This window comes from Denticeps clupeoides, chromosome 17 (genome assembly GCF_900700375.1).
Source record: "Denticeps clupeoides chromosome 17, fDenClu1.1, whole genome shotgun sequence".
Taxonomy (NCBI): Eukaryota; Metazoa; Chordata; class Actinopteri; order Clupeiformes; family Denticipitidae; genus Denticeps; species Denticeps clupeoides.
Genome location: NC_041723.1, coordinates 10218507 through 10230602, shown reverse-complemented (window position 1 = coordinate 10230602; position 12096 = coordinate 10218507). Strand labels below are relative to the sequence as shown.

The 12096-nt window shown below is 44.3% G+C and overlaps 2 protein-coding genes across 2 annotated transcripts; both read left to right on the top strand.

Annotated features, from left to right (window-relative positions):
* The first annotated feature begins 1157 nt into the window (after positions 1 to 1157).
* Positions 1158 to 8633, top strand: slc15a5 (solute carrier family 15 member 5). The gene is made up of 11 exons (XM_028958777.1): positions 1158 to 1252; positions 5297 to 5459; positions 5540 to 5666; positions 6497 to 6719; positions 6801 to 6970; positions 7049 to 7269; positions 7410 to 7596; positions 7682 to 7870; positions 7960 to 8091; positions 8180 to 8288; positions 8513 to 8633. The coding sequence occupies exons 1-11, from the start codon at positions 1158 to 1160 to the stop codon at positions 8631 to 8633; spliced, it is 1737 nt and encodes a 578-aa protein (XP_028814610.1).
* Positions 8634 to 9061: 428 nt separating this feature from the next.
* On the top strand, positions 9062 to 12064 carry tmem17 (transmembrane protein 17). Its single transcript, XM_028959285.1, has 5 exons — positions 9062 to 9256; positions 10519 to 10622; positions 10723 to 10836; positions 11323 to 11466; positions 11834 to 12064. The coding sequence occupies exons 1-5, from the start codon at positions 9142 to 9144 to the stop codon at positions 11921 to 11923; spliced, it is 567 nt and encodes a 188-aa protein (XP_028815118.1). The 5' UTR covers positions 9062 to 9141; the 3' UTR covers positions 11924 to 12064.
* The last annotated feature ends 32 nt before the right edge of the window (positions 12065 to 12096 follow it).

The window sequence follows — 12096 nt, the reverse complement described above, 5'->3', positions numbered from 1 at the left end:
AATATGCTGGCCTTCCGAGAGATTGTGAGTCTGTTCCCAAACTCATTTTCTGGAGCATGAGAGCTGTGTCCACTGCAGCGTGGAGCTCTCGGCATACCAGACCCTGAACAAAACACTCCTTCAGAGTCCCCAAAACTCAGGCTTTAAATCAAAGTTTTTTCAAATGACATCAGGTTCCCTGAGTTTGTGGAGAAAGGGTGACAGGATTGGGAGGTTCTTTCATCTGAACCCAACCCAGACTTCTGTCTCTGCTATGGTCGGTGAGTTAGGAAAGAACAGACCTACACATACTTGTTGAAACACACACACACACACACACACACAGTGATTCATGAAAGTGTTAAAACCCTCTTCAGATCAAAAGTAGTTACATAACAAACACAATTAACACAGCTGTTGGTGTGGAGACAAAAATGCTTCCTATGATATAATATAATACAAGGGTCAGACTAGCCAATAGTGTATTTCATATGGAAAAGAGGTGAACTGAACAATTGCTTCTTTATCTGTCATAAAGAGAAGCCAACATGAGCAAATGCAGTGACAAAAAATATGAGTGATAAATAGGGCACATAGCCATGTCAAAGATCCTGTCCACGTGTCACACCAAATGAAACCGGCTCATTAAGGCATGATGAATCTGCTCTCCATCTCAGGGTTGGAGCACAACAAAATCGTTAACATTGACTGACCGCTGTTCAGATGCGGTGACAGGGCCACACATCACTCCCAAATACAATCAGAGGGAGCAAGGACAAGTTACATGCCACTAACCGCTCACTTCTATTATTCTCTCAGTTCAATGTGGTGTTTGGCAGTGGTGGCCTAGCGGTTAAGGAAGTGGTACCGCCAAGGTGCCACTGAGGAGCCACTGAGCAAAGCACCGTCCCCACACACTGCTCCCCAGGCTCCTGTCATGGCTGCCCACAGCTCACCAAGGGTGATTGGTTAAAAGCAGAGGACACATTTCGTTGTGTGATCACAATCACTTCACTTTCACTCAATGAATTTAACATTTTAAACATAGTAATTCATTTTTCCCCCATCAGGCTAAAACCCTTGCACAGGTCACATGGTCTTCTCCATTACAAAAATGTTCTTTGTCCCCCCACTCCAGTCACTCCTGCAACTACTATATAAACACACCATTCAGTGGAATGACGGGGTTTCCTATATGCAAGATTTCTCCAATTAAAGACAAATGTCGGCGGAAATCATGCCAGGAGTGCAGCAACAGGTTTCCTAGCAACAGGTGAGCATCCAGGTCCCCCTAAAACACACACACAAATTGAATGCACAATTCTTATAATTTGCTGGTATTTTTTAATTGTCCACTCCTGGCCTTTTTAATCTTCAAAGTCCCGTGGCGGCATTGTCTTGCTCATGGACTGCTGTTTCCGATGGCATTCACCCATTCAGCGGTGTGAGCCCGAGCAGAAGCGCTGGGACACAATGGCCCAGAGAGCCCCTTTTTCTCAGGGTGTCCCACCTCACAATGGACTTCCTCAGCGCTCACACAAAAGAGCCCAAATGTGCATCAAAAAAAGTCCAAATTCAATGGCATTCCTCCTCCGCCCATGGCTCACAAATTGCCCAGATTGCCGTCTCTCCTTCGACACTCTCAAAATATTTTATGGAGAGCACCAGGGTGCTGTGAAAGGACCTTGAGTACACCTACAAGGAACATGCATGATGCCCTTGATTGGGATTTTTCAATGAGCACATTTAAGAATATCTAGTTTGATTCTAGTAAAACCTTTTCATGGCCAATAGTTCACAGGCCTTAATTAATTATTTTTTATTTTAGTTATTAGCAATTAATGTCATTTAACTTATTTTATAACATTGTATTTGTATAGTATTATTACAAAAAGAGATTTGGCCTTTACAGAGTGCTACAGTGGTAGTCTGAAAAAATAAACGTTCACCTTCGGCCCTGTATCTGTGCACCCAGTGCCCGGAGTGACAGGGTACATTAGCTCCCTTATCACATCCCCAGTCTGATCTGCAGGAGTCCCATTGTGCCTGTGTACAACAGCCCTTTTAGCACCCCAGCAGCTTAACACCCCGGGGCAGCGTGGCATCAATGGCAGGTTTTCCAGTGTGAGAGAAAGCATGTGAATGTACATAACAGAGGGAACCGGCCTAATCCCCTTGCCCTGTACATCTCTGTGGACTGGTTTTTTAATGGCATACAAAAATGCCAATTCCACCCTGGCCTTTTTCCACTATTCCAGCCATTACTACGACTGGTGATCTGACATCATACGTCATACGTCTGTTTAATTCTTCATAACTTAAGCACAGTTTAATATATTACTGAGTTTAATATATTGCAATATGCATATTGTACTTATGGCAGGTCTTGGCATGACTCATTTGGTCACTTGGCTTTTTTAGGACACATTTGACAAATATTTCACATACAAGTACCCTGCATTCATTTTTCGCCTTAGTAGGTTTTTGATGACAAATTTGTCTGGAATTGAGTGAAAGTGTCATTGTGATACACTACAACACAACAAAACGTCTCCTCTGCATTTAACCCATTAGTGTGCAGTTGGCACCCAGGGAGCAGTGTGTGCACCTTGGCACAACCTTAATTTTAGAGGTCCGCTTCCTTACCTGCTAGGCCACCACTGCCCCAATACCATTTAACCACTGAATGTGTAAATGTACCCCAATTAACCCCTCTGAATGTCTCTTGCACTTTTCCGTCACTGGGATATTTCCAAGTCAAACATTATTGCCGCTTCGCCCAGTGTCTTCTCTATTGCACTGTTGTAAAAGGGTGGTAGTGGCCTAGTGGGTTAGACACTCGCCTATGAACCAGAAGTCCCAGGTTCAAATCCCACTGACTACCATTGTGTCCCTGAGCAAGACACTTAACCCCGAGTTGCTCCAGGGGGACTGTCCCTGTAACTACTGATTGTAAGTCGCTCTGGATAAGGCCGTCTGATAAATGCTGTAAATGTAAATGTTGTATTTTTGAGTGCTGTATACGTTTGAGCTGTTCTCTAAATTTAACCACACTGTCTGGTACACTTTTTTGCACTGTTGTCTATGTTTGAGTGTATTGTCCTGTCGAATTGTCACTATGTGCACGTCTCACACACTCCCAAGTTCCTCTCCCTGTATACTTCCATATGGCCGAAATGACATTTAAATTACTTTGACTTAACTTTGAACCAGAACAAATATCATGCTCGGGGCATCCTCTTGTCAATATCTGAAGCTAATTAAACCATTTAACCTGAACATTCATCATTGTACAAGTAACCTCTGTCAGGCTGCAGTATGTCAACTGACCTATGAACTGGAGCTCATGTTGCATTGGTGTCAGACAAATTATTTGTAATCACAACCAAACCCCAGAAGACAGTGGCTTATCCTTTAATAATTCATGACCTTTACCAATTTGCCTTAATTATTCATGCTTAGAAAGAAAGAAAGAAAAATCTCCTAGTATCAGTTAATCATAATGTAACCAAGATAATATCCATAACAACACTAACACAGAAAATGTTAATTTAGCAAGTATGGTCCTTTTCACCGTAATTCTCTACTTTATATTAGGCGTGACAAATAATTGCTTTGAAACAATTTAAACAGCACAGGATACATAATCTAAAATATGATCTTAAAATTCTGCTTAAAAAACGTATTCAAAAGCCAACAACTAGTGACTAGAAGCCTATAGCGCCCTCTAGTGATAACGACTCATGGAAACGCAAGCCAGACAATATTAAATAGCACCGCACACTCATTTGATAACTCAAAAAACAGTATAATCCCTTAAGGTGTTCATATCAATTTTGTCATATTTGAGATATATAATACAAAGAGAGAAAAGTTTACTTGTATTGCGAAGCATTCAAAGTTTATGGTGCCTAAAAACATTCAGCCACCAGATTAAAACATATTGTGTCTGCCATCCCCAAGTGTGAGTGGAATCCATGGCAACAAGAGCGGTGGCTCATTCACTGATGCGCCACACAGAGAAAACATTCACTCGGCACTGCCGATCCCCTTCCTCCCTTTCAACCTGCTCACTGGAGTTCTGCTGCCATTGAGCTCCATTGAGGCTGGCCGGCACCACCGGTGTGGTCTATTCTAATGCTCAGAATTGGGGAGCTCAGGCTGAAACACCCTCATCACACCCTCGTCGCAACCATGCAGAACTGAAGTACAAAGCACATGATGTCATCTGGAATTGAGCCGGTGAAAACTCAATGACTCCATAAATTCATTGTGGCATCCACAACCATTTATTACACTCATTAAATGTATTATTTGTTCTGGAAGTGTAAGAAAAAAAAGATCATTATATCATAATAATATAAAGGCCATAAAAGTCTGGTTCTTACTGCTTTCATGCAAAATGTATTTGTGTCAGATAAGGTGAAATAAAAGCTCAGCAGTCGGACACACAAGACACAGCTCACACTTCACACGCCCCTTCTAATTGCAGCAGTGGCCCTTTAAAAGAGACCTGTTTATCTTGGGTCTGCCCGTGTGTCTTCAACAGAAGAGTGCAAAATTCCTTGGAAGTCCCTCATGGTCTTCAGTTTAATTAACTTGAATGTGCCCTCCTATCACTGACAGGTTTTATATTTTTGTGAAATGGTGTGCAAGTCACGCTTGTGACGCCTCCTGGAGTCACACCTTCCTCAGCAGGGTCTGACGGCAAGATAATTCTGGGCCACACGTGTCTTTGTTTACCCGGTCTCTGGGGTTAGCCAGTTTAAAGGCACACACAGGACAATACGTGTGACAGACACGTGTGGTTACTGCCTTTGCTACCTTTACATTTACACTTCTGTGTAGATTTAATATCTGGCTATATACATCACTAATTTGCATATAATATCTATATCCTGTCAAAATGTCTCAGGATGTTCTTTATAAGCACTTTGTTTTCACAGAATTACGAATCTACAAAGTTCCTAGAAAACTAATATAGCAAATATGTCATAGGGACCTCCTAAGTCACTCTCCTTGGTCACTCTCATCGCTCCGATGGCAATATTTATGAGGTGCCATTAAGAGCCCATAAATAGTCACGTCTGACCACAGTCACACATAAAGAAGGAGCACCAGGCAGCAAATAGAGCAGAGCAACAGCAGCTGAGACCTCATAGGGATGTCTTTGCACGTCTGGGTGCCTTTGACCCTTTGATCACCGCAAAGTGTGCTAGAATTCCTGCAGCACAGTGAGAAATTGGCCCTGGGTTCGTTAGTGTGCAGCAGGAAGGGCCTTTACAAACCCTCACAGACGGGGACTTTAGTGCTGTAGGGCAGCATGGTGGTCTCAGACCTCCACACATGGCAGGAAGGACTGTTCCTCCAGAGAGTCACTATCGCACGGAAGCCTAGCGCCATGGCCCGGCCACGAAGCAAGAGCCACTACTCCCGCAAGAAGCTTCAGGTCATCGTGTGCATCCTGCTGGTGGAGCTATGTGAGCGTTTCACCTTCTTCGGAATTGTCTGCAACATGATCCTTTTCTGCACCATAAAGCTGGGCTATGACAACCACCAGGCGGCTGCAGTAAACCTCTGCTTTGTGGGAGCCAGCACCCTCAGCCCAGTCTTGGTGGGCTGGTTTGCAGAGATGTGCCTCGGGAGGACCAAAGTGCTTTATATTTGTGCCTTTCTTCATTTCTTTGGTAAGGACCATGAGCAAAAAAAGTTTTACTGCAGAAATGATTCATTTATTTTGGACGTAAGCTTATTTCTACACATATATTTATTTTGAATTTACTGCATAGCATTGCAACAAACTATGCTTGCCTCCAACACACAGAGGCAAGCATGTTATAACACTATAATCATTATAATTAAATAAAAAAAAACAAGGCATCTTCCTATTTACTACTACTGTTACTTTTAAGCAATACTACAATTCTATTAAATAATTGTAGAATTTCCCCTCAATAAACAGATTTAGAGTTTGTATTTCGGTTGAGAGGCAAGCTTTTTAAAAACAATTCACCAGACCTTAACTGGTGAATTCTCTGAATGAAACCATCTTTTAAACTCATTAGTCACAGGGACAGTCCCCTGCCAGCCACTCAGGGTTAAGTGTCTTGCTCAGGCATGAACAATGTGGGTAAGTGGGGTTTGAACCTGGCACTTTGTGGTCTTCGGGCTCATAGGCAAGTGTGTTACCCACAAGGCTACTACCACCCTCTCACCAGTTAATGAATTGCATTCACCAATATAAGCAAGATGCACACATAAATACCCATTTTTCCCACTACAGTACCTACGTCCTGCCAGGACTGCTGGCACAAACAAAGGTGAGTATCAGTGACTCTGACTGAGAGAAATTAGAATAATTTACTGAATAAATCATACATCATTTATACATCATACATCTTCACTGGTTTGAGAATGTTTGGTCTTGTTGGACGGAGTATGGCAAATATAGACAAGTCAGTTGTTGTTTTTTATATTTAATCTGTTTGGTTTAATTCCCCTTTTCTTTTGTCCCCAGGAACAGCACTACTCCCGGTGGTGGCATTCCCTTTTGAGGACTTCTACATCGACACCCATAACATCATGCACCACCTTGAACACCATGAACAGCATTGCCTATTCTACACAGGGCTTCTGGCTACTGCCCTGGGCATCGGGGGTATCCGAGCCATCCTCTGCCCAATGGGGGCATACGACCTACAGGGCTATGGTCAACATCAGCTTCTGTCATTCTTCAACTGGTAACGCTCACAAATCCTACAGACATGATAACATTTTAAATATTAAAAGAAGTCAATATATACATATATATTCATTTTCAGGTTCTATTGGCTCGTCAATCTAAATTCAGCGGTCATCTTTTTGGGGATTGCCTACATCCAGCAATCTGTTGGCAAGAACCTGGGCTTCCTCATCCCCTTCACCTCAGTTCTCCTGGCCCTCATTGCCATCAACATGGGCCTCTACAATCTCACCTACCAGCCAAAGAGAGGTACACTCAACCCAAACAGATTTAATCAGACCAAGACGCTTCAGGCAAGGATGGACATTTACAGAATCTGATATACAGGTCGCTCACTGCTCACCACGATGGGTGTGTTTCTGAACTCGTTGAAGATGTGCTGTCTACACTATCGGCACCTGAGTGGAGACATCACCAACTGGTTAGACCGTGCCAAGGAGATCAACGGAGGGCGCTACAGTGAAACACACGTCGAAAATTTCAAGATCCTGGCCAAACTGTTCCCTCTTTTCGGGCTCCAGCTTCTATACCGAACATGCGTCACACAGGCAAGCCAATGACAAGGTCTTAGCGCAATCATCATATCCAGTAAACCCTGCACATAAAGCAAAAATACACCCAGATCTTTAGAAGTTGCCACCAAAAACAAATTCCTGCTCTACTAAATACTGACTGTAATTTTTAACAGATCCCCTCAGGCTACTACCTGCAGACCATGCACTCCAATTTAAAACTGGACTCCTTCCTGCTGCCCATTGCTGCAATGAACGTGATCAGCATCTTGCCGCTCCTGGTCCTGGCCCCACTGCTGGAGTTTGTGAACAGCTGCAGTCTGTCCGCGCAGAAAAGCCCCTTTTCACCTGCCAAGGCAATAAGTGAGAACTCAAACGTTCAAGCGACCTTTTCGTGTGAATCACGTGACACTCGTGCAACCTGAGATTTGTATTCGTTTCTTGGCAGCTTTAGGCCACGCCTGTGCGGCCCTCTCTGTCCTGATAGCAGGGATCTCAGAGATCCACAGGAAGGACTACCCCCTGGTGGAGCAGGCTTTGTCTGGAAAGGTGCTCCATGTGTCCTCCATGTCCTGCTTCCAGCTCACTCCTCAGTACATCCTCCTAGGGGTTGCAGAAGCGCTAGTCACCCCATCATGTAGGAGAAATGCTCATGAATATTACAGTGCTGAACAATTTTCCCTGAAAGCTGAATGCATTGTCTCTCCTCTCTTCACCCTCATGCAGGCTCTTTAATTTCTTTCTGCCTGACTCCCAGAAGTCTGCGTGGCATCGCCCTGCACTTCCTAACCCTGTCGTATGGAGGAGGCTGCTTCCTGGGAGCACTGCTCATCCAACTGGTGAATTTGATTTCTGGAGGTAGTTCCAGGCTAAGATCACTTGCATTTATGTTCAGAATGTTAGAATTCAGCAATAACAATAATTTGAGCAACATTTAATGTTACAGGAAATTTCTTCCCCAATGCACTGAGTGATGGAAACCTGGAGTTTTTCTTCTTCATTCTGGCCACGCTGATGGCTCTCAACACCTTGGCATTTTGGAAAATATCACACAGGTAGTCTACTCTTATCTTATCTTACGACTAGCATGATTTGCACAAAAGCACAGCTTGCTGATCGAAGCTGGTCTTAGTTGGTATGACCACTGTGTAAATTGGACGAATTAGCTAGTTCTCCATCTTAACCATCTGAAAATAGAATGGAAGTATTTTTTCAGCACTGTTCTCAGTGGTCTGCGATGAAAAGAGGACACTTGTCCTGCCTTGTCTACTGTGTACAGGTACTCAGACTTGAGCATGGAACTGGGCAAAGGGGTGAGGAGCAGACATCTCTCTCAGAAACTCCTGCAGCACAAAACCTGCCTCCAGTTCTACAACACAATGGACAGGTCCATCCCATGATGACAGGTCCATCACATGACTTTACTCCGAGTGGACCTTGTAACGCTGGCGTTACAGTGCCTGAAACCCTGATACAACCTCAATAAGACCAAACGCCATGGTGTTCTGCAAAAAAAAAGCTGGTCCAGCATGACCTTCAGCTGGTCGAAGCCGCTCTCGACTGGCGCGGCCAGAGTGAAAACTGGTCACCTGGTGGAACCTGCGGGCCAGAGCTGTTGTGACCAGTGAGGAAACTTAAACTGGTCAAACTTACTTAAGCAGAATTACCAAATAAACCATGTCATTTCTCCCGCAGGGGGAACACTGACGTAGTTTTATCGACGAGTTATGTCGAATTGTGACTGGAAAAAACATTATTTATTTCTTCTGTAAATGTTATTAGGCTGTGTTTTTTTTTTTTTTTGTATGCTTGTTAAATAAAAAAACCCAACACTGTCGGAGTGTCGTATGAACTCGTCCGCGGCGTGCGGGGAGGAGGCGCCTCTCCTCTCCTCTCCTCTCCCCGAACATGGAGCTGCCGGAGGCCGTGAGGAGGCGTCTCGGCGATTTCTCCAGGACCGTGTTCGTAAACCCGAGTCGCACACAGCCGACCCGAGAACAACATGACGGTTCCCTCAGCAAGAGTAAGCGTCGTAGCGTCCACGTCCCATCTGTAGGATATTTCGCCAAAAAAGGGCAATAACTACCACTGTGTTGTGTGTGTGTGTTAGTACAAGCTTGTGATTATTTATGGGCCGTCTGGACTCCGTGCATGGTAAATAATTACATGTCGGCCAATGCAGCGCCTGTAATACTAGTTTTGGGTTATTTAGGATTCGGTATTATGACTGTTGCGTGAGTTAGCTGCTTAGCCAGGATGCTCTGTACTAGTTAGCTGCTTAGCCAGCACGCTCTGTGGTAGTTTATTGCCATATGGCGCTTTGCACACGCTGTGAAAGTTAGCTTCTTAGCCAGCATGCTCTGTGGTAGTTTATTGCCTCATGGTGCTCTGCACGCTCTGTGGTAGTTAGCTGCTTAGCCAGCACGCCCTGTGGTAGTTTATTGCCTCATGGCGCTTTGCACACACTGTGGTAGTTAGCTGCTTAGCCAGTATGCTCTGTGATAGTTTATTGCCTCATGAGGCTCTGTAGTAGTTAGCTGCTTAGCCAGCATGCCCTGTAGTAGTTAGCTGCTTAGCCAGCACGCCCTGTGGTAGTTTATTGCCTCATGGCGCTTTGCACACACACTGTGGTAGTTAGCTGCTTAGCCTGCACGCCCTGTGGTAGTTTATTGCCTCATGGCGCTTTTGCACACACACTGGTAGTTAGCTGCTTAGCCAGCACGCCCTGTGGTAGTTTATTGCCTCATGGCGCTTTGCACACACACTGTGGTAGTTAGCTGCTTAGCCAGCACGCCCTGTGGTAGTTTATTGCCTCATGGCGCTTTGCACAAAACACTGTGGTAGTTAGCTGCTTAGCCAGCATGCTCTGTGGTAGTTTATTGCCTCATGAGGCTCTGTAGTAGTTAGCTGCTTAGCCAGCACGCCCTGTGGTAGTTTATTGCCTCATGGCGCTTTGCACACACACTGTGGTAGTTAGCTGCTTAGCCAGCACGCCCTGTGGTAGTTTATTGCCTCATGGCGCTTTGCACACACTGTGGTAGTTAGCTGCTTAGCCAGTATGCTCTGTGATAGTTTATTGCCTCATGAGGCTCTGTAGTAGTTAGCTGCTTAGCCAGCATGCCCTGTAGTAGTTAGCTGCTTAGCCAGCACGCCCTGTGGTAGTTTATTGCCTCATGGCGCTTTGCACACACACTGTGGTAGTTAGCTGCTTAGCCAGCACGCCCTGTGGTAGTTTATTGCCTCATGGCGCTCTGTTTAATTAAGCGATAACCCCTGTGCTTTTAGACAGCGACGTCGTTTCGAGTCTCCCCCTCCAAATGGCGCTGTTCTTTAACGCGTGTTTTTTCCCGCTGTGGTGGATCAGTGAAGTTGTTACGCTGCACCTGAAGGTATCGTCTCCGATCGAGTTGGTTAAAACTACCATAACCGCCCGGATGCTTGATTGCGTTTGAAGGTGATACGATTGTCTTTCTCCCCCTCTGAATGAAGTACGGGGCTCTTCCTGACTACTACAAGTTCATCCTCATCACTGTTCTAGTTGTAATGACGCTAATAGAGGCTATCAGGCTGTACCTGGGTCATGCCGGAAACTTACAAGAAAAGGTGCAGTAGAGTTTTTCTCTCTGGTTTTAAAACGTATTTACCATACCATGATCACTCCTAGAACCAGTGTACAATTAATTATATTTATCACCTGGTCGTTTTTGAGTACGTATCACTCAAACATTCTGGAACCTTAACAGCCTGGTCCTGGAAAGCCAAAATGAACTTGTCCATGCCTGCCTTAATGCAGTCCATGGCAGAAAGTGAAGTGATTGTCTTTGTCTCTGCTTTTAACCATCGTCCATGGTGAGCAGTGGGCAGCCATGACAGGCGCCCGGGAAGCAGTATGTGGCTGTGACTGTTCACTAAGGGTGATGGTTAAAAGTAGAGGACACATTTCGTTGTTTGCACCATGCTTGCTGTGTATCACTTTCATTTTTAATGAAATAAAATCTGCGTAGGTTTAGTGATGTATTGCTTCAGAGTAGCATCCCAGTTGTGGTTTAAGCCTTGCGTTAATCTTTGTTTGCTTTAAATTCATTACAGGTTCCTGAACTGGCTGGATTCTGGCTACTGAGTCTCTTGTTGCAGTTTCCATTAATATTATTTCTGCTTTTTAACGAGGCAATTCTTATTATGCCACTGGAAAGAGGAGTTCATATAGTACTGGCCTTATTTCTACTTGCAGAGGTAAGTGTGTTAGTAGTGGGGTGGGATGGGGTGGTAGTAGCCTAGTGGGAGACACACTCAACTATGAACCAGAAGGCCACAATGTCACCGGTTCAAACCCCACTTGAGCAAGACACTTAACCCTGAGTGTCTCCAGGGGGACTGTCCCTGTCACTACTGACTGTAAGTCACTCTGGATAAGGGCTTCTGATAAATGCCGTAAATGTGAATATGGGAGCATTTCAAGCCAGACCACTTTAAACTAACCATATTTGGTTATTTTCAGTATTCCAATGCTGAGTTTCTTGTTTTATGTTGACTAAGTTGCTCTATAAGACCATCTGCCAAATGTTGTAATATTTTATTTGTGTGTTGTCTCTCTCTGTAGGCCATCTATGGGTTTGTGGCTCTCCGGGAGATGGTCCGTCACACTGAGAGTCATTTTCACCTTCAACAGTTCGATGATCTAAGTCCCTAGCCTCAATATCCCATAAGTCATTAGTGAACTTATTTTATTATATGTGTGCCTTATATATTTGTATTTTTGTACATATATTAAGATGTGTTTATGAAAGTATGCTTTGTGAAAGTTTTGAAAATAAATTATTAAAATTAACAACTGAGTGCCATAATATGTTCCAACTGGGAGCT